This window comes from Scleropages formosus, chromosome 9, assembly GCF_900964775.1.
Source record: "Scleropages formosus chromosome 9, fSclFor1.1, whole genome shotgun sequence".
Classification (NCBI taxonomy): domain Eukaryota; kingdom Metazoa; phylum Chordata; class Actinopteri; order Osteoglossiformes; family Osteoglossidae; genus Scleropages; species Scleropages formosus.
This window is the reverse complement of record NC_041814.1, coordinates 12,065,539-12,087,603: the sequence shown is the minus strand read 5'-3', so window position 1 is coordinate 12,087,603 and position 22,065 is coordinate 12,065,539. Positions and strand designations below refer to the sequence as shown.

General features: G+C 38.8%; 2 protein-coding genes across 2 annotated transcripts in view; one reads left to right on the top strand and one right to left on the bottom strand.

Annotated features, from left to right (window-relative positions):
• Positions 1-744: 744 nt before the first annotated feature.
• Positions 745-14,668, bottom strand: LOC114911245 (WD repeat-containing protein 63-like). Its single transcript, XM_029254626.1, is given in 23 exon segments — positions 745-922; positions 1,267-1,386; positions 1,492-1,583; positions 1,686-1,890; positions 2,491-2,621; positions 3,410-3,451; positions 3,454-3,472; positions 3,593-3,717; positions 4,767-4,863; positions 5,195-5,348; positions 5,900-5,973; positions 6,146-6,268; positions 7,765-7,860; positions 8,308-8,397; positions 9,582-9,706; positions 10,170-10,360; positions 10,603-10,719; positions 11,047-11,246; positions 11,563-11,706; positions 11,814-11,918; positions 12,138-12,361; positions 13,876-13,963; positions 14,559-14,668. Coding segments are annotated over 22 exon segments (2,688 nt in total). The 5' UTR covers positions 13,943-13,963; positions 14,559-14,668; the 3' UTR covers positions 745-775.
• A 1,366-nt stretch (positions 14,669-16,034) lies between these two features.
• The window catches only part of LOC114911273 (mucolipin-3-like), a 6,683-nt gene continuing 652 nt past the window's right edge, over positions 16,035-22,065 (top strand). The window contains exons 1-12 of the mRNA XM_029254819.1: positions 16,035-16,256; positions 16,350-16,517; positions 17,098-17,251; positions 17,454-17,538; positions 17,826-17,922; positions 18,466-18,565; positions 19,053-19,165; positions 19,348-19,497; positions 19,787-19,888; positions 20,225-20,347; positions 20,432-20,638; positions 20,922-21,052. Of these exons, the coding sequence (XP_029110652.1) occupies positions 16,035-16,256; positions 16,350-16,517; positions 17,098-17,251; positions 17,454-17,538; positions 17,826-17,922; positions 18,466-18,565; positions 19,053-19,165; positions 19,348-19,497; positions 19,787-19,888; positions 20,225-20,347; positions 20,432-20,638; positions 20,922-21,052 (1,652 nt within the window). The remainder of the gene's footprint in view (positions 16,257-16,349; positions 16,518-17,097; positions 17,252-17,453; positions 17,539-17,825; positions 17,923-18,465; positions 18,566-19,052; positions 19,166-19,347; positions 19,498-19,786; positions 19,889-20,224; positions 20,348-20,431; positions 20,639-20,921; positions 21,053-22,065) is intronic.

Below are 22,065 nucleotides of genomic sequence, written 5' to 3'. Positions count from 1 at the left end.
GTGAAGAATGGGTCTAGTCAAGTTTACAATTGGCCAGTATTAATGCAGTGACACTTTAATATAGCTTCTCGTCTTAATAGACATGAGCTGAAGAGATGCTTAAAGTCTTTATTTGCTGTTGTCAGTGCCACATGGACATCTCCCTTTGATGCTGACTCTGACCCCTCAATTTGGGCTGAGAGTCAAGGGAACAGTCAGGTCACCCGTATAGCATTTAATTTGCAGAAGTGTTACATTTCATTGAGTCCACAGACTGACTGTTCATGTGGCACCTGAGTCTGAGAGCAAAACCCAACATGGGAATAATACCATATTCATACTTTCTTTAATATTAAAGACTATTTAAGTCTTGATTTGAAATGGTACCACTTCATCTTCAGGAAATGAATAACTTTTTTCCATGTGTTATGCATCACATTTTATGAATAGTGCGTTGTAAGTGTTCACAGTCCAGTATTTTAGCCAGTTCGGTTTAAAAATTGTGTGCCATGATTAAATGTGTAACATTGCAGCTTCTCCACATGAAAAAACTGGCTTGAAAACAAAAATTTGAACCATACTCTAGACATTTCATGGTACATCTGTTTGAAAATTTTGGTCTATACACAGATTATAAATTTGGAATAATTACTTGTGTATACATCTTAGTATTAATTTTATAGCACAAATGATAAAATATGCTAGTCAATGAAAAACTAGTACCGAAAAACAAAGAATTTTTAAAATGATAATTGCTGATGAACAGTGTGGCAATAAATAACATACAATTATTTAACTACACTTCATTTGAAGGCTTATCTTCTTCTTGTAGTGAGACACCCATTTCCTTCAGAATATCTTTCTCCAAGGTCAGATAACTCTCATACTCTGCCAGACTTTCTTCCTCAGTCTTTTCAGACAGCTTTTCTGGCACTAATAATTCCTACAAAAAATGAAATTACTTATTTGCCATTTCAGAAGTAAATCCAATTCACAGTATTGCCTTTAAAAATAGTGTTTTTCAGATGTGTCTATTGGCAACATTTAAAAAAATATATATATACTCTTTTGGATAAGAAAATAAATGCTAGAAATCTGCTGTTGTAGGTTAGAAATTAGCGTGATTTGTTATTAATTTTGAACTTACAGCTGGATGATGGAAATTAACCCAGAGACACATCATTGTATACTGTAATAAATTATGGTTTCACTTTTTAAACATATCTTAATTCTTTTCTAACTGCTTTTTCTGGAATGGTCTATTTGATGGAAATTTTTTTCTCTTACTGTTTTTTTCTTTTGCTCCTCAGCCTCCGTAGCTGTCTTCTGTTTTGCCATCGTCTCCTTCCGTTTGTCGAAGAACATCAGCCTCGTCACTTCCTTCTCAAAATACTTGTTAACACTGGACTATACACACAATACAGACAGATCCTCAGTAGATCAGTATGCTGCAGTAATATCTACTGTCCATTACGAGTACTAATGATGCTTCACTAACAGCCAGTTACTAACCTCACTGCTTGATGGATTACGGAGAGTCCATGGTATCTGTAGGATATGCAGAGTTCCAAAATCATCAGACACTGCCAAAAAGTGCTGCTTTGCTGGAAAAGAGTGACAGAGAATTCAAAAAAAGAAAAAATAACCCACAATACTGAAATCAGAGGTGATCAACATGGTCTAGTCATTCAGGGAATGAGACTCACAAGAGATAATCCAGGGCTTCATGCAAGTGATTGAGGCTGTGGAGATGTTTTGTATATGAGACGGCTCATGGGTTTTCTCCAGCAAGTCCCACACTTCAATATTCCCATCCTCCTTCCCAATGAAGAACATCCCCGGGTTTGACAGAGACCAGCAGCCTACCATGCATCTCTTTTGAGAGCAGGGGGAAAGGATGATTGGACCGTTCTGAAACACAATCAACAGGTTCAGGAAATGCAAAAAGTCAGCTTCACTTCCACTTTACAATCAAACTGAGAAAGAAAGAAATACACCAAGAGCTAGCTAGAAAACTCACACCCACTGACTGAAACTGCTTGTCCCAAGTGGGGTTGTAGCAAATCAGAGCCTAACCTGGCAACACAGGGCATAGGGCTGGAGGGACACACAGGACAGGACTCGAACCCCAGCCTCACCAGAGAGCAGGCACAGGCCAAACCTGCTGTGCCACCAGCCCCCCGCTAGAAAATTCATGCATAGAAATAGTACAACTTAAAGTAAAACTGTTTCCGCTAAAACTTTACCTTATCAAAGTGCAAAGGATTGTAGTTGTGGGAATAAAATCTATTCTACATTTTAGAGCTGGTTAATAAAAAATAAAATCCAGCAAAATCCCGTAAATCCAAATGTGTATAAATATTTTTTACTTAAAAAATATATTTTACTTAAAAAAATGTAGCTCTGTGACTTACTTGATTTAAAAGCAATGCACTGTAATTATAAAAGGCTTCTCAGAATATCAAAACTTTCATGCTGGTTCTGGTCCTGTTGTGCTTTAAGGTAATTTACCATGACGCTCTCTTTCCAGACAGCGAAGTTCCAGCCTCCCACAGTTAGGATGATGTCTTTGAAAAAGGGTGACCTCTTGACAGTGTTGACCAAGCTGTCGTGTACAATGAAACAACGAGAGGGTTTCCCACCTGAGAAAGGAAGCAAACAACAGAGGAGCTCTGGTGGGGAGAGAGAACACTGAAACATCTTGAAGCGCAGTAAAATCAGCACCCTGCAAGTAATGCTGTCAAAGTGCAAACATTTTTGGCCAATCAGGAGACTTTTTAAGATAAATGTTGGTATAAATGAGCATTTCTGATGGGCCAAAATAATTTCAGACAAAACTAGAGCATTTAGGTTTTCATTCTCTAACACCACTGAACACTTTATTGGATGTTGTTGAACATACTGACAAGACATGTAAAGTGCTATAATATGCATTTACACTTTGTGTAAGTTGCAATATATCTAAATTTGAAAATTAAAAAAAAATAGTGTACTTCGTTCTGTCTGGTTTCAGTAAGATTACAAAAACACTCATATATTTAGTCATTCATTTCATTATTCGCTTACCATCCTTAACTATTTATCCAAGTTACGGTTTTCGGGTGCTGGAAGAAAACCCGGAAGAACAGGGTGCTTGGCAGGCAGGCAACACACACCACACACACACACACACACACACGTTACGGGCAATTTAGAGTCCCCAGTCAACCCGAAGCTCATTTCTTTGGACTGAGGGGGGAAACTGGACCATCTGGAGGAAACTCATGAGGACGAGGAGAACATGCAAACTCCATGCGGACTGAGCTGGATTCAAACCTATAGCTGAGCAGCCCAGGCACCGTAAGGCAGCAGCTCTACCTGTCGTACCAGTACCAGTGCCATTCTTACCTAAATTACTGTAAATGAAATAAAACGATTTAACTGGACTTACTGAGCAGCCTTCCAGAGTCATCATCCTTCCCCAACTTCCAATGGTGTATACGAGTTCTCCATCCTATGTCGGAGAAATTTTTTAGAATTTCTTAAAAGAATTTCTAGGGACTTCAATCACTAACTGAGCATTAATTAAACTATAACTTAAAGTTTAACAGCAAATGCTTGAGAGTGAGCTTACTTCTGTTCCCACACAGAACATGGTGCTGATATCCTCTAGTGGCTTAAGCTGCTTTTCGGAGGGAACTCTTAGCAATGCATATTCAACTTTCCCCTCAGGCCTATCTGTGCTTTTCACTGATTTATCTATAAAAGGAAATAATCACAGAAAGAACACAATCAAATATAGTTCTTGATCATGTAATTTTATAATGTTGTAGTCCAGATTTCATGTGAGCTAACCACCTTACATTGACCAGGAAGGACTTTATTCAGTAATCATATCTGAATCCAAATCTCTCCTGTTGGTGTAAGGCACTTTTTGTACTGTTCTTGGAGATGTATGCTACTTTGGAGAAATGCCTCTGCTAAATTAATAAATGTAATATAAATGTAAGTGTATAATCAACACAAAATGGTACTGTTTTGTTTCCTTTTTGAGGATGCAAAAGAAGCTCAGAATGATGGGTTTGTTGTCTTGTTGAGTTTGTTTTCTAAAAATCTCTGAGCAGTTGACTAATCGTTTGTCAGTCCATAACAAACGGTGCTGGAATAACTTCAACTTTATTAAATTGCAGGTCTTGTTTTCAAACTTCTCTCTTAGTGATGTATGAACAAATAAATACCAGAAAAGACCCATTTCCAGACCCACCTCTCTGGATCTCGCAGTTGCTCCATAAATGTACAACACATCATCTACCTTGTCACCTGTCTATTTGCTATCCATTCTATATGCAGCTATTTGTGAAACATGTGCCAGTAAAAAAATGGTAGTACTGGACAAACTGGCAGTGCTTTGAGAATCTGTGTCTGGATCTATAACTCTTTTTCCATTGTGAAATGCACATTTATTTACTCTGAACTGCATATCACTCTGTTAAGTGTGTCAATGTAAACAGAAACTATATGGAATATTCTCTCACTAGTAAACTAATGTTAATATCACTTGCTCAGCTTTGCTTTCATTACTTACAAACGCAGAATAGGTCAAACATAGGTGATTTGTTCAAACATATTAATTACGATCAGAGATATGTAACCGACTAATCCCATCAGCACCATTTTTTTCCTTTTAAACCTTGTCTCGGTTAAAATAATCTTGTGCACTCTGGAGCCGGTCAAAGAGGAGAGGCCTCTTTGCTGGACATTTACTGTCCTTAACAAAACAGAGAAAGGGAGAGAGTCAAAGGGCTCACCTTTGCCACTTCTTGGACGACTACAATGGATGTTGTCTCTTAGGCTAAATTTGAGCGGACTGTATTCACCACTGGCATCTGTCTTTGGAAGCATCACCTTAGGATGAGATTTCTTATATAAATCCTCATTGTATTTTAAAACTGACACGTACTATAACGTGTATTGTACACTGAAATGTATACCTGGAACATGTGAAATATTTCAAAACTGGAGAGGCACAAGGCAAACTGACACAGAATTAACTAGATTATTAATAATATACAAGCTCTAATATTAGTAATATTAAAAAAGAATGATTCATGAAATCCTTTGTACATTAAATAAATATCAAATCTGGTTATGATAATATAATGATAATGAGTATGGCCATGTTTAGGTGACATTGCTTGTATGTTTCATTGACAAAGACAGCGACAGACTCATATACCTTGATGAGAGGTTTCCAAGACAGGTCCAAGTATTTGAATGTGTTAGGTATACCACGAGGATTCTCCAGCTGTTTCTCCTCCATTTTCTGTTTCCTTTCTGCCTGGGAATGAGCAGCAGGTCGAGGTGCTCGAATATCCCAAAACATCACGCAGCTGATGAATGTTTGAGGCAGACAAAAAAACAAGTTACAGGAAACGTATGGATAAAACCTTTAAATCAAAGAACAAAAACAGAACAAAGACAAAATACAGCACATGAGAACGTACAGTTGAACAGTTCACAGTGAGCGGGCACTTGCAGCCTAGGGCAGGAGGCACAATCTGCCTGGATGAGCGCCTCCAACGGCCTGTCCCTACCATAATGCCCTAATGGAATGATGAGGACCAGCTGATGCCATATAAGAGGCCATCACAAGGACTTTAAAAGAAGCTGGACTGAGGACTGTGGGAGTTGTATCTGGGGAGTGTAGGAAGGTAATAGGCTTCCTAGAACTGTTTTAGTTATTACCATTTGTTCCCCTACAAGGGGGCGTGTCTTAATTTTGGTTTTTGTTTAAGAATAAAACCTGTTTTGGTGGAAGAATCTGCTGTCCTGTGCTTAACTCTGCCCATATAGCTGCCGCTGGCCAACACAACTGGTCGCAGCACATTAAATCAGTTAATTGTGTTTGACTACAAGCTGACAGTATAAACTTAGTCCATACCAGTCAGGGGCACAGGTGACAACCTGGACGCAAATTTGATTCTGGTTTTCTACTGGAACTCCTGTTATGGAAATCTAAACACACATGATGTAGAGGAAAAAATACACAACAGAAGAAATGTTTAGTGACAGAAAAAAAATCCACTATACAAAGCAGCGAAAAGCAGAATTTCAGGAAATTCCACATTTAGTAGTTTTCCATAAACTGCTTAAGTAAACAGAATGAAACACAGGTGGATTTCCACACCTCAAAGTTTTCAGGCAGCCACTGAACATCAGTAACTGGTGCTTTGTGTCCATTCTCTATGCTCGAGACAGCACAGTACAACAAAACAGGAATTTCATTTTCTTTGTCTTCTTCAAAGGCCATCTGTGAAGCAAAACAAAAATTAGCGAAACAGCTCCTGAAGTCTACCCTTTTTCTGTTCAAGACAACTTAAAATACACCACACTACTTGCAATGATCTATCCAGCCTGAAACGTGTCTTCGGGCTGTGGAAGGAACACTGGGTTTTGAACCCAGCTCATAACCTCCGGCCCAGGAATTGCAAAGCAGCAGCATTTCTTGCTGCTCTAATGTGCACCCTGCTCTACTCAATTTGTGTGTGCAAACTGTGTGCATATATTTCAGACGTTACATTTTAAAATAGTGCAATAGTAATTAGTTTTATATAATTATGTGGACTGTTTTGAGAAATTTCTGATGTATGTTCTCATGATGTACATAAAGCTCACAATACTACATGCAACACTGGCTAGATTACTTGTGCCAGAACAAATTTGCTTTTGACAGATGTTGAAACACCTCATATATCAATTGTATTAATGAAATCATGTAGTCTTCCACCACTTTATAAAGGTAATGCATTCCTGGAAAAGACATAACTAAAACATAATTACCACTGGCTTCAATGGTAATTTTTTATGCCTTCCTGAGGCTCAAAGTTAATGCTCAATTATGCAAAAATATCACCAAATCCCATTCAGATGGACAGTTACTTCAGTAATTAACATTACTTATCACGTATGGCTGTCTACCTGCACTTGTTCACCTCTTCTGTAGCTATTATGCACCGTAAACCAAAACAAGCAGCCACAAACAAAATATACACACAATACTTGAGCACAATGGAACAGAACAGTAATGACAAAGAAAACAAGAACAATGAAAATAGCTTTTCACAGAACAAGCTGACATGGTGTCGCACAATTCCTGGGCTGTGTGATTTAACATGGGTTTGATCCCTTAGTCTGGGTGGAGGCTGCATGTTTGTGTGGGATTCCTCTGGTCACTAAATTGTCAGTAATGTGTGTTACATGGCTCTGCTGTATAGATGGCTGGATGACTATAGGCAGTTTACAGCAGCGTATCTGATGTTCCGAATCACCTTGGATAAAGGCGTCAGCTATATACTAGATAATAATTATAAGGTGATTTGGAGATGTGTCGGCTAAATGAATACACATAAATGTTTTGCATCACGTCGTTGTGGGGGGATGTGCAAAATCCAAATTTGGTCCTTGTAACTGCAAAGAAATACCTGGTAAGATAAATAAGGAGAGTGAATTAAACTATCGAGTGAATGAAACTGCACGCAACTCAAATGGGACATCTTGGAGTATGACTGTATCTTAATGGTGTAGATAAAGACATGGAGACATTTTGCAAGCAACCTTATTAATAACAAAAAGCAACACCCATAATAATCAGTAAAAAGTAACCTGTGACTCTGGATTGCAGCAATTGTGTACAGTATTTTTTGGATGCAGCAATTTAGCTGCTTTGAAATTAGACACGTCCCTCACAAGCCAGGAGATGCTCAGTCTGACACTCCCTTTACTTTTCTATATCTAGGTACTCAGTACTCACAAAGAGCCTGGGTATGCTGAGGTGGTCCTTCTCTCTCCGGAGCGTTTACCGTGCAACCTTTGTGCATGAGCAGTGACATCCCATAAAACAATCTTGAATAACAGAAAAAAAGGAATTAATTCTTTACAGTTTGAGTTTACAGTTTGGAAAAAGAAACAAGCATTCATTTACCTTAATAAATAAATTCATATGGTGGATTTGTTGGTTTGGTTTGATGGTTTAGTGAGTTTGGTGTGTTGGGTTTGGTTTGATGGTTTGGTTGGTTCTGTGTGTTGGGTTGGTGGATTTGTTGGTTTGGTGGGTTAGTGTGTTGTTTGGGATGTGTTGACTTGGTTTGTTGGAGAAGGTAGCTAAGCTTCTCAGGTCATGGAGATGGCTGTTGGCTATGCTGGATGTTCTCTGTGGCTTCATGTTGGTTGGACTGGGTCTTTGTACAGCACTAATGAATACGCATGGGGTATAACATCTTGTCCTGTGTTTCTTGAATGTCATACATGCAACACTTTGTAAGCAGATGAATAGCGAAAAGAACTCTCTACCTGCCCATTCATGCAGCCACCAATAATTATGTTGGGATCAGATGGACAAAAATCAAAGGACAAGACATCATCTGGGCACTCCAGCCTTAACTGTAAGACATTGAAAAACTGACTAGTAAAGTTCAGCAAAATTAAGAGAACAGTTTGGGAATCAGGGTAGCACGGTGGCCTGATGGATGCGTCTCAGCATGAACAATGTGGCCACACATGGGTGGCACAGAGCAACCACAGAGCCAGAATTCAAATGTTCAAATGTTTTTGTGTAAAAAAAAAAGTTACGTTGCACAGGGGCTCGATCTGCAGATAGCAACAGACAGCAGGAAATAAAAGAAATGTAAGGGAAAATAAATTCTGGCTCACCCTATTGGTTAGAAACTGTAAAACAGTGAATGAAAGTTAAGTGAAAAATACGGTGCATGGGAGCACAAACTGAATTATAAAGGGATCCTTGGAGAATTTGCTCAAAACAGGTATACTTTACCTGATAAGGGAATGGTAAAAATGAAGCAAACACTACTACTACTAAATAGTACTAAGGAGTACCCCTGAATTTCTGTTTTGGTTGACATTTATTTATTATGTGTGTTATTAAATATCATAATGTAACTGTACGGTTTTAAGCTCTTATCTCTATCCAGAGACTCAGTCTGAAAGTTAGAGTCAAGTCTAGGGTTATGATGCTGGCTTAGCAAGTAAGGAAAAAGTTTGAGACCTCAAACTTTGATGGTACCGGATAGTAGTCCAAATCATCCAAAAATTTTCACAGCGTGTACTTCTTCTACTTTTACCAGTCACTGCTGTTGGTTGGTAAATGTAAATACTGTCAATACAATATCCATAGTTTAGGCTCTGATGTATAATGTTGACCATGCATATCAACGTGTTAAATTTGAATGCAACTTTTTAAATAAATAAATAAATAACTTTTGATAGGTACATTTCATTTAACCAATTTATTTAGTAATGAGAACATACCTGTATGGTAGTGTACTTTTCTGACCCTGGATAAACCTGTCATCCCTGCATCATGTAAACAGCTGAAACCAATCTGATGTTTTGAAAGTCTCACAACAACAGAAACATGACATGAAGCTGATATTCCTATTCACAATATGTATGTAAAACCCTTCTTTTAATTCAAAGAATGTCCTTAGCACATCAAACTTTTTAGGCCTGCCTTTTCTTTAAAAGTTGAAGACTTAAAAAAAGAGTTGTAACCCGTCAAAGTGGATTTAAAGGGTGGATCTGGAAGGACAGAGCACATTTCAACATACCTGGGGGTTAATAGGATCAGAGAAGCTCCAGAAGAGAATGAGAGGAGGGTTTAGAAGCAGCTTAGTGGAGCCATTGATCCTTTCTTCAAAAGACATCTTCTCCGTTACAGAGACTGCGATTACGCCTGTCAAAACCACATCAGAGACACCAAATCAGAGAAAAGGGGCTCAAGTTCTGGAGTCATTTTTTACCTATAGGCAAAATCTGCACTGCAAACTGTTTGAACATAGTGCATAATGAAAAAAACCTTTAATGAACACATTTGTGGATGTATTGTTGATTCTCCTTTTATTACATTAAGCATCTTAACAAATATGAGCAGGGCGTATTGTTCAATGCCCATCAACGTATTAATCATGAGTTTCGCAGATGTACCCATGAGTGACCTTATCAGGGTGAGACAGCAGCACTTCACCAAGTGCGCTCATACAATTGTATTTTCCAGTCTCCGTCCCAGTTAAGGATTAAAGGATTTAAGCGTTCCTGAGAAGCAGGACTTCTAACACAATTGAACGATGGCCGCAATTCAGTGGACGGATGAAAAGCACAAGTTTTTTTGGGCTGCAGGTGAAGGGTTGCAGCCTCACCACTAATAGTAGGGTGCCACTTGATGCAGCTGATTGACTTGTCTTTGCTGAACTGCAGATCTGTGAAAGACTGGTATTCTTTCAGGTAAGTGTCAGCTTTCCCGCCAAAGGCAATGTCTCCCTCGCTAAGCGCTTGCCAGTCATCGAAGAACACGTCCATGATCTTGTTCTGCTGAATAGCAATCTCAAATCTACAGAGAACGACAGGTCAGCCAGTCAATGGAGAGGCATTGAGCAGAAAGGCTTATGGAACACGTGGCTGCTGTTCCATTTCTTAATTGACATACGAAAACATTAACAAATGTAAAGAAATACATTTGGAACAAATATTTAATTTTTTCATTAAATTGTATCACATTTTGACAACTACCTTGGCATAGAAACTATTGCCAAAAACAATCTCTACTCTAGATACAGTATTGAAAGTAAATACCTTGAAAAAGCTGAGCTGGCAAAGTTTTTAAGGTTTTCAGAACTCATGTAATTCTCCTTTTCTTCTTCTGTCAATTCTCTGGGTTTGTATTGTGTGTACATATTTCTTGGGAATGTTCTAGAAAATCGATAACAAAGAAATCTCTGCAATCTTTATCTCAGATGTGGTAAACCTACAGAGCCAAGAGTGAAACGTACCGTATGTATCAGTGTCTATTCCGCAAGTTTAATTTGCTTAATCGCTGCAACATATCGTATTTTAAGATAACAATAACAAATAACTTGAGCGGATTAAATAAATACACAACAAATATAGATTATGTCAAACAGTAAGCCATTAATGCCAATTTATACCTTAATGTACTGACTTTGCAAGCAAAATGTAGTTCACTGATCCCAGAGAAAGCAAAGGAAATTTTTGCCTGTGTTGCATGTGAACACAAACCGTTGTGTCTGCGTGGCAGAACTCTTCAGGTTGAGAACAGCTTGAGTCGCACTGTTCCTCTCCATCTGGATGAGTCTGAAGTTTCTGTCTTGGTACGAGGTGCATTCGATGTACCCTTCCTTCGACTCCAAGGCATTGCGGTCAGTGAAATTTACTGGTGCTCCAAACTTTTTCCGCACCCTTGAAACTAGATATTTCAGCTGGGGGGTAAATTCGTTAATACATCAGACATCTTGAATGTGACTGGCGCAAAGGACATTTCAAAGTATGCTTTTAAAAAATGTAAATGTCAGCAAATTTGATCATTTAAAGAATCTTCTGCGCTTCTGTGTCATCTTAATGGAAATGTGCGTAAATACAAAGAGAAGCTCCATTGTGATTGGCTGGTTTGTTTTCACTGCTAACAAAAAAAGTATATTAAATGCTTTTCAAAATTGATGCCTGGTCTTAAATATTTATTTTAAAGAGAATTTGTTCATCATAGCAAGAGGGGTGGCAAGACAACTCCCAGTTTACCCTCTCTCTTGTGTCCTTCACAGATTCTTCCTCAATTTCCAGCTCACTGCCCAGGGATACCCAGGGCTGCTGAGGCTCAGGTGTTCTGCAAACATATTGCTCTGATTCCTCCTCAGGCTCCTCTTCATCAGTAGACACAGGGGGCTGTACAGGGTAAACACCAATCTCCAGCTAATCTAATTAATTAATTAATCTAACTAATTTTTAAATCAATTTCATTCACTGCGTCTCCTGATTGCAAATCGTCTTACTTGTAGGATCCTTTGCTTGGCTTCCTCGGTCAAAACGAGATAGAAGCTTTGCCCATATTTGAAATCTCGGTCAAACACCAGTAGAAGCTCCTCCCCAGGGTAGTTCTGAATCATAAAAACGGCACGCATCTCAGTATGGTGTTTTTAGTTAATGTGTTTTACGAAATCATAAATGTGATCAAATTTATAGACGATTCTAATCAAGGGATGAAAGCAAGCTCTTGGAAGGGTAATGTAATTAATACAATAATCGCAATGAACATGAGCAAACAAGTAGCCTACAAACATTGATACAATGAAATGAATTTATTTGGAATTACCCACTAGCACAGTCTGCTTGACTGGGTGGAAGTCGGACACAGCAGCCCTGGCTTTCATGTCGTGGAGTATGTCATCCTTTTTGAGCAGCTTGTAGGGGTTGTTCTGCGTGACGTCCTCATCTGCACGGCACTCGAACAGTTCCTGCGTTGCCGAAGTGAGAACCATGGGGAAGATATCTTCAGGGACATCTGGTAGCACATCAGTATGGGACAGACTAGGGTCCGGTCCTACAGTAACAAACAAAATTGCGGTTAAATCAAAAAAAAGCTGTTTCAGAAGATGATTCGAGACAGATGTGCTTCTCACAGCAATAAGCAGTTACTTTGTGCATATCCTGCTTTAGTAAACAAAGCACTGCATAATTACAATGTACACGTTATGCTGGTGCTTCTTCAAAGCATTTCAGCAACGCTCCTGAATAAACGCAGAAAGCACTGAAGTTATATTAGTACTGTAACTACTGTACTTTGTAGAAGGGCAGATCATGCATGTTGTTTCCTTTAAACAGAAATATGAGTTAATGTCATTGTCTCGTACCTTCGGTACAACAGATTTAACTGAATACATTCTGTGTTCCTTTTCTGTATTATTCAGATTTGTCATCTTTGTCATTTACAGCTTCTGAACAACCAGTGCAAAAGAACTAGCTATGTTAAACCAGAACGTTTAACTAACTTATATTTTAATACTTGGAAAAAAAATGTGTCAGTGGTACATGAGAGAATCATAATAAGCTCTCATTCATTGATCAAATTTCAATAACGGCACATCCTGAGCAGGGTCGTGGTGATCCAGAGCTTATCGCAGAAGCACAGGGTGCAAGGCCGGGGAGGGTACATCCTAGACAAGAGATAGCCGCATACGCGCACGCACACACACACACACACACACTACAGCATCACCAGTCCATCTGAGCTGCCCGTCTTTACACTATGGGAGGAAACCCACATGCATACACATGGGAACATGCGAACGCCACAGAAACTGATGAAACCCAGGTTCTCTTGCACCACCCAGCTGCTGCGAGGCTGTACTACTTATTCACCGCTCCGCTTCAGGACCCGGTAAACTCTGATGCAACTTAAATTTATGCTGGGCAAACAAATGGGGTTGCAGCAAAATCGAAAAATGAAAATCCAATTCATTCAATGAAAATCAAATTCAAAAGAAGACAGAATAACAAAATGATGTGCAAGACATCAAACAATTTATAGGATGTTATCCTCAGGTGCTCTAGATGGGAAGAGTGGTCCAGCGTGATGTCCTCGGGCTCTGTAACACTGCTGCCTCCCAGGAAAAGCAGATAGCATATTGATAAGATGGATGGATGTGATGTGATGTCATTCAAAGCAGAATCATCTGTTCAGTAAATGTGCAAATATACTCACACAGTTTTACTTTAAAGTATATTTTTTCAAAGGGTTTAAAAACCTGTACATTAGCAATAGCAGTAAAAACCCATATATTTCTGACCAAGATGGACCTAAAGGCAACTTATAATCAATAAGTCTTTAGTAGTTTTATAAAACATTTCTGAAACTTGCACATAGTATTTTTCATCCTGTACTGTGTACGGTTCTCCAGTAGAGCAAACAAGACAAGACATACCCCAAGAGACAGATACACAGGGATTGCACTAATTATTAACATATCAAATAAATATGGAACTTATTTTTACAGGATTCTTGCACGTAGTTGTTTAGCTTTTACAGCAAACGTTTAAGCCATGTGGAGTTTTCACCTTTTGCCTTCTCACCACCTTTACTACTTTTGCCGCTTGAAGTACTTTTGGGTCTCTGCGCAACCATGATCGCGGACAGTGCGATCTGCTGTGGACGAAAACAAACAAACAAACAAACAAACAACAACAAACAAAGAGTATCTTGTTACAAACATCTGTACTTCACTTGGCAATGAGGGAACAACGTAGTTTTACCCTTATTCATTTAATTGATCATTGTGCATTCTTTTAAAAAAAAAAAAAAAAACATGAAACGATTTGTTTTGAAATGGAAATGTTTTTAATAAGTGTATGTAGGGCGACATCTTGTGGAAAGTCGTTTTCATTGTGAGGTAAAATGACCAGACACTGTATTGTATACAATTATATTGATACTCCGTAGGAATAAAACAGAAGTACAAGCCACCGCAGCAAGCAAAATAGACCATTCCTTAAACTGTTTTCCCGTATATTTTAACTGAAAATCCGTTAAATGGCTAAATGGCATCTTCTGAGGATGTAACCTCATAGACAAAACTCGAACGATGAGGGATGTTCAGTAGGAGTAAGTTAGCTTGGTGCTATGCCATGCATTGCATGTAGGATAATTAAGCGAAATTTTCATCTAAACAGTTTTTATACATCAGCCCAATTTACCATACTCCTATACATTTGGGCAAAATATTAACTTACATCTCACTAACCTCTTTACTCTGATTGTTCTTCGGAATGCAGAACTCCAGACGTCTCTCACGTTAAACCTCCTTTAATGGTGTTCCATAGTCCTTTTTGCTCGAACAAGTTTCGGGCGACAATACCGTTGCTAGTAGTTACAGACGCTTTAAGATTGACCGCTTTATCAGCCAATCAAAAAGTACAAGCAGTCCAGCCCTCAAAAAACTAACCAATCACCGTCTGTCTTCACTTCAAATAAACCAAACTTGTTCCGCAATTGGCTTTCGCTGTAAACGGTATAGTGAACAGGGAGAGAAATTCGCGCCGGTACAAAGGGGACACGAGTATATTACGCACAGAGCACTGACTGTCACTCGCTGTTTTCATCGGTAACTTCTGTGAAACAAGTTGTTTTTGTTCGTTTACACATGGCATGCCACGCTTTGCCCCCCCTTCAAATTCAGCTAAGCTCGGCATTGACATTTGCAAAAAATATGTCACGTTTCAGGTTTTCCCTGCGGAGGTTCTTCTAACTTCTTTTATCACACAGAACGAAACAAATATGTGGTTTGACCAGGGATGCTCAGTTCTGCACACGCGGCAGTATCTCTCTGAAAAGCTGTGCAGGGACTGTGCTGCACATAGCTTTGCTAGTGTGCGCAGAAGAACGTATTTTATATACGTCATTTTGCACACAAAGCTCGTTTTATGAAGATGATGTCTACACAACACACTGAGAAAAGTTCCGTCATTTATTGACGCTTCCTTCCAAAGCGACTTACAGTGATTATTGACGAGAGGGGGGATCGAACATATAACCTTTGGATCCACAGGCAGTGGCTCTACCCCCCCATCAGCTGTTCCTTCTCCTGAGAAGGCAAGCAATTGCATGTGTTTATTACACGTTACAGGTTGACATGCCTTAGAGCACACACACATCATATAAATAGTCATGCGCCGCTTAACGACGTTTCGCTTAACGACTGACCGCATACACGACGGTTGTCCCATAAGATTATAATAATAGAGCTAAAAAGTTCCTATTCGACCAGCGACGTCGTAGCGCATCGTGTTAGTCACACGTGCTCGAGGTGCTGCTGTAAACAAACCAACGGCGCTGCCGTGCCGGGCATAGAAAAGTATAGCACATGCACCCTGGTTTATTTACTCTACTTTTTAATCGTTATTTTATAGTGTATTCTTATAAAAAAAAGTTTACTATGAAACGCTGTACGCCGACAGCAGCGTCATATTAAATCTCGTCTTTATCGCGTCTCTTCACTGCATCGAGGCTATACCGTCTGGGTTCTAAGTACACTCTGCGATCGAGGCTATTCCACGGGGATACGTTCTGAGAACAGTATTATCCCCGTCGTTAAGCGGCGCATGACTAGACATCACATGCAGGGGAAGGAAAAAAAAGGTAACAGATGTAAACATGGACTTTGCACAAGTCTCGAGGCGAGTTACTTCATTTTCTAAGCCGGCAATCATTCGGGTGCGGAATGGAGGAGATGGAAGCCCCCATGAGTGTGTCTGTGAACCACCTGGATGAGCAGTCTGTCCACACAGACACCGCGCTGCTTCTGCACCTTGATGCTGTTGAGAAGTTTAGGAGTAAATTAAAGTACTTTTTCATGAGTCCTTGTCAGAAATTCAAAGCTCGGGGAAGGAAGCCTTGGAAACTTGTGTTGCAGGTCCTTAAAATGGCCATTATTACAGCTCAGGTGCGGGCAGAAATCTTCTGGATGCATGACTTGAAGCAGTGCTGTGCTGTGTGTGAACAAGTCGGCTCATGAGTCTTGTCACATCTTTTCTAGCTGGTTTCATTTGGGCTCAGTAACCAGATGGTGGTAACATTCAAAGATGGAAATCTGATGTCATTCAGACATATTTTTCTGAAAGGCTATACTGACAGCACCGCTGATACTTATGCTGCTTACACAAAGGATGAAGTGTATGATCGCATCTATTTTATAATAAATCAGGTAGGTACATGTACCATTTTTAAAAATTATATATATTGGGAAAATTTTTACATGTATAAAATTATATATGAAAATATATAATTTTCGTGTATACAATTTGTATACACAATGCTGCAAATGCAAATATACAATTAAATGACTTAATAACGGGGGTGCGGTGGCGCAGTGGGTTGGACCACGGTCCTGCTTTCCAGTGGGTCTGGGGTTCGAGTCCTGCTTGGGGTGCCTTGTGATGGACTGGCGTCCCGTCCTGGGTGTGTCCCCTCCTCCTCTGGCCTTATGCCCTGTGTTACCGGGTAGGCTCTGGTTCCCCGTGACCCCGTATGGGACAAGCGGTTCTGAAAATGTGTGTGTGTGTGACTTAATAACTATATATATAGCCTGTTGTGTGGGATGTTGCTCCTTCTGAGGTTCATATCACCTCTGTCCAAAAATGTTAAATGCAGTAGATCTTGAGGAAGGATTAAAAAAAAAGTGTCATACACAATAAAAATGCATTTCTGTTCAATATAATCAATATTTTTGATACAGTTTTTCAACACCAACATTTTGTTTGTTTGTTTATTCAATTTCAATGTAGTATGTTCACCTGCCAAATCTCACAGTGGGAAACCACGCTTATGTGAAGCATGAAGGAATCTATGGACCACTTTCCCTTTGCCAGGAGTTTTACAGAAAGGGTAACATTTTGCCTGGAAATGAAACATTTGACATTGACACCCAAATTGAAACAGGTAATGTACACAGTGAAACACCAAACACATAAAGCAATCAAAAGTTTGCATTAAAAAAGCAGTCATTTGTTACGTATATTTAAAATTGTTGGCTGCACTTCTTTTTATGACTTACTGGATTTGTTGTAAATATATCCTTCAGCAGGTTTTCATTTCAGTCTGTAGCCTACGATTAAAACACTTTATGTATTGTTCTGGACAGAATGTGTTCAAGTTTACCCAATGCGGCAGATAGATGAAGCTGCAGAAGAAGGAAACTACTTGAATTTCACTTTGAATTTTAAAAGGTTTGTTTTTTTCTTTTTTTTTTTCAAGTAAAAGGTATCATATAGCCTACATGCAACCTACAACATACAGATTCACATAACCTCTTATTCATGTCACATAACCTCATATTTAACCCTGTTCTAAAGATCCTTTAAAAATACATTTGAATTCTTTTTTCCTAATTTTTCTTTAAACCTTAAGAATTCCAGAATGATAGATTCCAAAGACTCCACTTAATAATTAATCATATATACAATACGTTTTTGGGACGACGGTGTTCTTGAAATACTGCTGTTTTGTATTCCAGGTTATTATCTGTGACTATTTCCTTCACTCTCAAGGCTATAAACCTTCAGACTGTTCGCCATCATGAGCTACCCGACTGCTATGATTTTATGGTTATGGTAGGTCAGGTAACTTAGTGTTTCTTTCCCAACTGTATAGGGAAAGATTTTCTGCTTATTTATCTAATTTTTTTTTTTTTCATGTAACTTGCAGTGTGAGGTTTGCATATTAAGCTACGTACTGTTATTTGCTCATTTATACAGCTGGGTATATTTAGTTGAGCCGACTGGGATAAGTACCTTCCTCAAGGGTACCACAGCAGAAGGTGGGGTTTCTCAAATACAAAGCTACAGTGACAACCCCTGCGACCTGCAAGCTACTTTTTCATAGAACCTTCTAACTTAATGTAATACTGTGGTTTTGAATTCTTCTGTGTGTATATGTATAATTTTTGACATTTAGAAATGATAAAAATATGAAGTAAAAAATGTGTTTAAAAATAGTTAATGACAGTCCGAAGCTGGGCTCTGAAATTTAGACATGGTTACAAGACAAGCTGGACAACTTTTGCAGTGAAAGTTGCCTTGCTAACTCCGATTTGGCAGAGCTCAGCTCTTTGGTTTCTTCAGTTTAAACCTCCACCTGTTGGTTCATTGTCACAGATCACTTTCGATAACACAGCACACAGTGGAAGAATAAAAATTAACCTGGAGAATGATGTTGACATCAATGAATGCAGAGACTGGAATGTCACAGGGGAATGTGAGTCATGTAATTGTTAAGCTAATCATAAATCATTTTTGTTTCTTTTGTCTTCTCAGATATGTGCCCATAAGGTCTGCTTATTTGCTTAGTAAACACATATAAAGTATCTTATGAAATATTTGGGATGTAACAATAGATATAAACATTGCATCTCAGTAAGATTACTTTTTTGCATAAAAACTTGGCGTTTCGAGATGTGTAAGCCTAAGATATGATTCCTATACTGCATGGACCAGGGATTTTGGTCAGCCAGTCACAAATTACTGTAAATGGTTTGGAGAAACATTTGTATGCTCTCTGCTTTGAGGGCTGCACACATTAACCCCTGAGAGCCCTTTACTCCACAGTAAGGCATGTCATTCAATTTAGAAATATCTTTGTATACAATTATAGTAGTGGTTCTCTAAAAAATGAAGAAGAAGTTTGTTTTCGAGGTACGTGGTTGTAAGAATACTCTGGATTTTTTTCCCCTGATTTTGTTCAGCGAACAGGAACTTCAATTCCACTCTGTTGTTTGATTCCGTTGTTATTCTGATATGCTTGGCATCCCTGGCTCTCTGCTCCCGTTCATTTATAAAGGGGATACAGCTGATGTTTGTAAGTATGAAGAGTTTTGTTAATGCTTGCATTTATGTGTCTTTATGAATTTGTGTGTCATGGTACCCTGACCTCCTGTTATTTGCACTGAATGAAATTACAAAGTCCTGTCTTGTTTTAGAGTTGTGTATGACAGTGGCATTCATTAAGTCAAGTCGTCTGTCTGCTTCCCTTTATATTAGGAATACATTACATTTTTCCAGTCCTTCCATGGTAAGAATGTACCCTGGTCAGACCGGATGGAGTTTGTGAACGGCTGGTATATACTGATCGTTATCAGTGATACCCTAACCGTTGTTGGCACCATCCTCAAAATTGCAATTCAGACAAAGGTAAGCTCTTAAATTGCAGTGCCTCATTTCATTCAGGCACCTTAAATACATTGGTAATATTTTTGAAATCATGGTAATTACTGTCATGCTTTACAAATGACATCGTTTAATAACTATTTACTTATTCCCGTTCCGTCATTTACTACTGTTTCTCTGAATCAGATTGTTGATATAACCTTAGTTATGAAGAGGCTTAGTAAAATATAGATTTTATAGTGTTACGAGAGCAAAAAGTCAGGACTGTCAACGACTAAGCTACTTGTTAATCGTTAACTGTTTTTCGTTATAGAATATAACAAGTTATGATATCTGCAGTATTTTGCTGGGGACAGCAACAATGTTGGTGTGGGTCGGAGTCATTCGTTACTTGGGCTTCTTTAAGAAATATAACGTAAGTTTTGACAGTTATTTATTAGTATTTTTAATGCTCTAAATGCCTGCTAAGAGCTCTTCATTTGGTGCTTGGTCAGCTATTCTGTCCAGACAATGCTTCGCAAATGTTGCATTATTTCATTTTTAGGCAGATGGTTACACAATTACGTTTTACACTGTCTGTAAGACATCGCACATAAACATATCTTTATAACTGTTTTTAATTTCAGTAACAGTTGTTAACCCGTATGTATGTATGACCAAGTTCTCTAAACATGCATTTAGTAGGGTTTAATGTATTTTGGTTTGGTCGGCCTCATCAAAGTAAAGATTATTTCTCCTGGAAATTACACAGATTCTCATCTTAACCCTGAGAGCAGCATTTCCAAACGTGATTCGCTTCTGCTGTTGTGCGTCCATGATCTATTTTGGTTACTGCTTCTGTGGGTGGATTGTGCTGGGACCTTATCATGAGAAAGTGAGTCTCCAGTTTAATATGTCACAAGCAGCAAGGCGTTTCTTTCGGTATAAAGCAGAATAACAAGTTTGTTTCCTCCCCTAGTTTCGAACCTTGAACACCGTGTCAGAGTGCCTTTTCTCCCTCATCAATGGAGACGACATGTTCTCAACATTCAAGAACATGCAACAGAAAAGCTACTTTGTGTGGCTGTTCAGTCGGCTCTATCTGTACTCGTTCACCTCGCTCTTCATCTACATGGTGCTAAGCCTCTTCATTACCCTCATCACTGACACATATGAAACCATCAAGGTAACTTTTTAACATACCTTTTATCAACGTTATATTGAAAAATCAATGGTCACTTGATAGGTAACTGGTCAGAGCCACTGCATTGTAATTGATAGATCAGGGTTTGAATCTTCCTGTGGTTTTAACCTTGAGAACGGCATTCGCCCTGAATTACTCAAATATAAATTGCCCAGCAGTGTAAATGGGTAAATAATTCTCAGTAGCTTAGTGTGTAAACCTAAAACTGTAAATTGGTTTGGAGAAGAGTGTCAACTAAATTCTTTTTTTTTTTTTTTTTTCACAGCAACGCCAGAAAGATGGTCACCCTAAATCAGATCTCCATGCATTCATGGCAGAGTGCAAAGACATGCCTAATATGGGAAAGTATCATGTAGAGGAGGTGCCAACTCCATGCCTTTTCTGCTTTTATTCTTGGTAAGTCTCAGTGGAGTGGTGACCAACCCTCGTTCCAGCAGTGACAAGACAGGCAAGGCTTTTTAAGGATTTTTTCAAGAAATCAGTTGATCTTCGACACATGCACACACAAGTCTTTTTCTGTAGAACTCAGTTTTCTTTCATTTTGTACACCTCCTTCTTTACAGTAGAGTGGAACCTATAGTTAAGAACATAAAACAGTTTTTACTGTAATCACTGTTTTAGACACATTTACTCAATGTTTCATCTAATGAGACTACATGTTTACCATAAGTTTTACTCCTTAGTACAGCTGTGCATATACCAATGCTAGTTCCTTGGTCTATGGTATTGATGCAGTTTCCTTCCTGGAGAACACAAACAAGCATATAAGCAGGTTACCAACAGTGACCAAGCAGCTTCGTTGCAAGTGAATTTTCAACAGAACAAAGCAAAACAAGGTTTACAAAGGACAGTTTGAGTGTATCAGATGCACACTGGGAATTTCTCTCTGAAGGAGACAAGCCAGTTTTCATCGCAGCTTCTGCAGTGTGATTGTGCAGTCGTAACACTGCTCCATGGGGCAATAGCTGACAGCTGTGGGTAAGTGGGAGTGTTTCGGGGAGATGAGACTTGTAATGATGCTGGGTAACTGCAAGAGGGCTCAGTATCCACTGTTTATGGATTCCTGACTCAGAAGCATTTTCTGTGTGCTGCAGCATTACTCAGATCTCAGAACTCTGAACACTTTATTGGCAGTATGTACCGGCAACGGATTAGAAATGTATGATTTACACAAGTAGTTCAATTTAGCCTTTAAGTATCCTTCCTAGTAAATCTGAATTAGAGTTTGAAATTCAATTGTGTTTTACAAAGTTAATGTTTTAACTCAGATTTTGTCCCAATGCTTGCTATTACAGTGCACACCACAGCTCCAGAATTGGTAACCATACAGTAATGCAAAAAAATGGAACTTAATATTATAGCGTTGTTACCAAAATTGCTCAGTGCTCATTTTAACATTTTGATTTAAC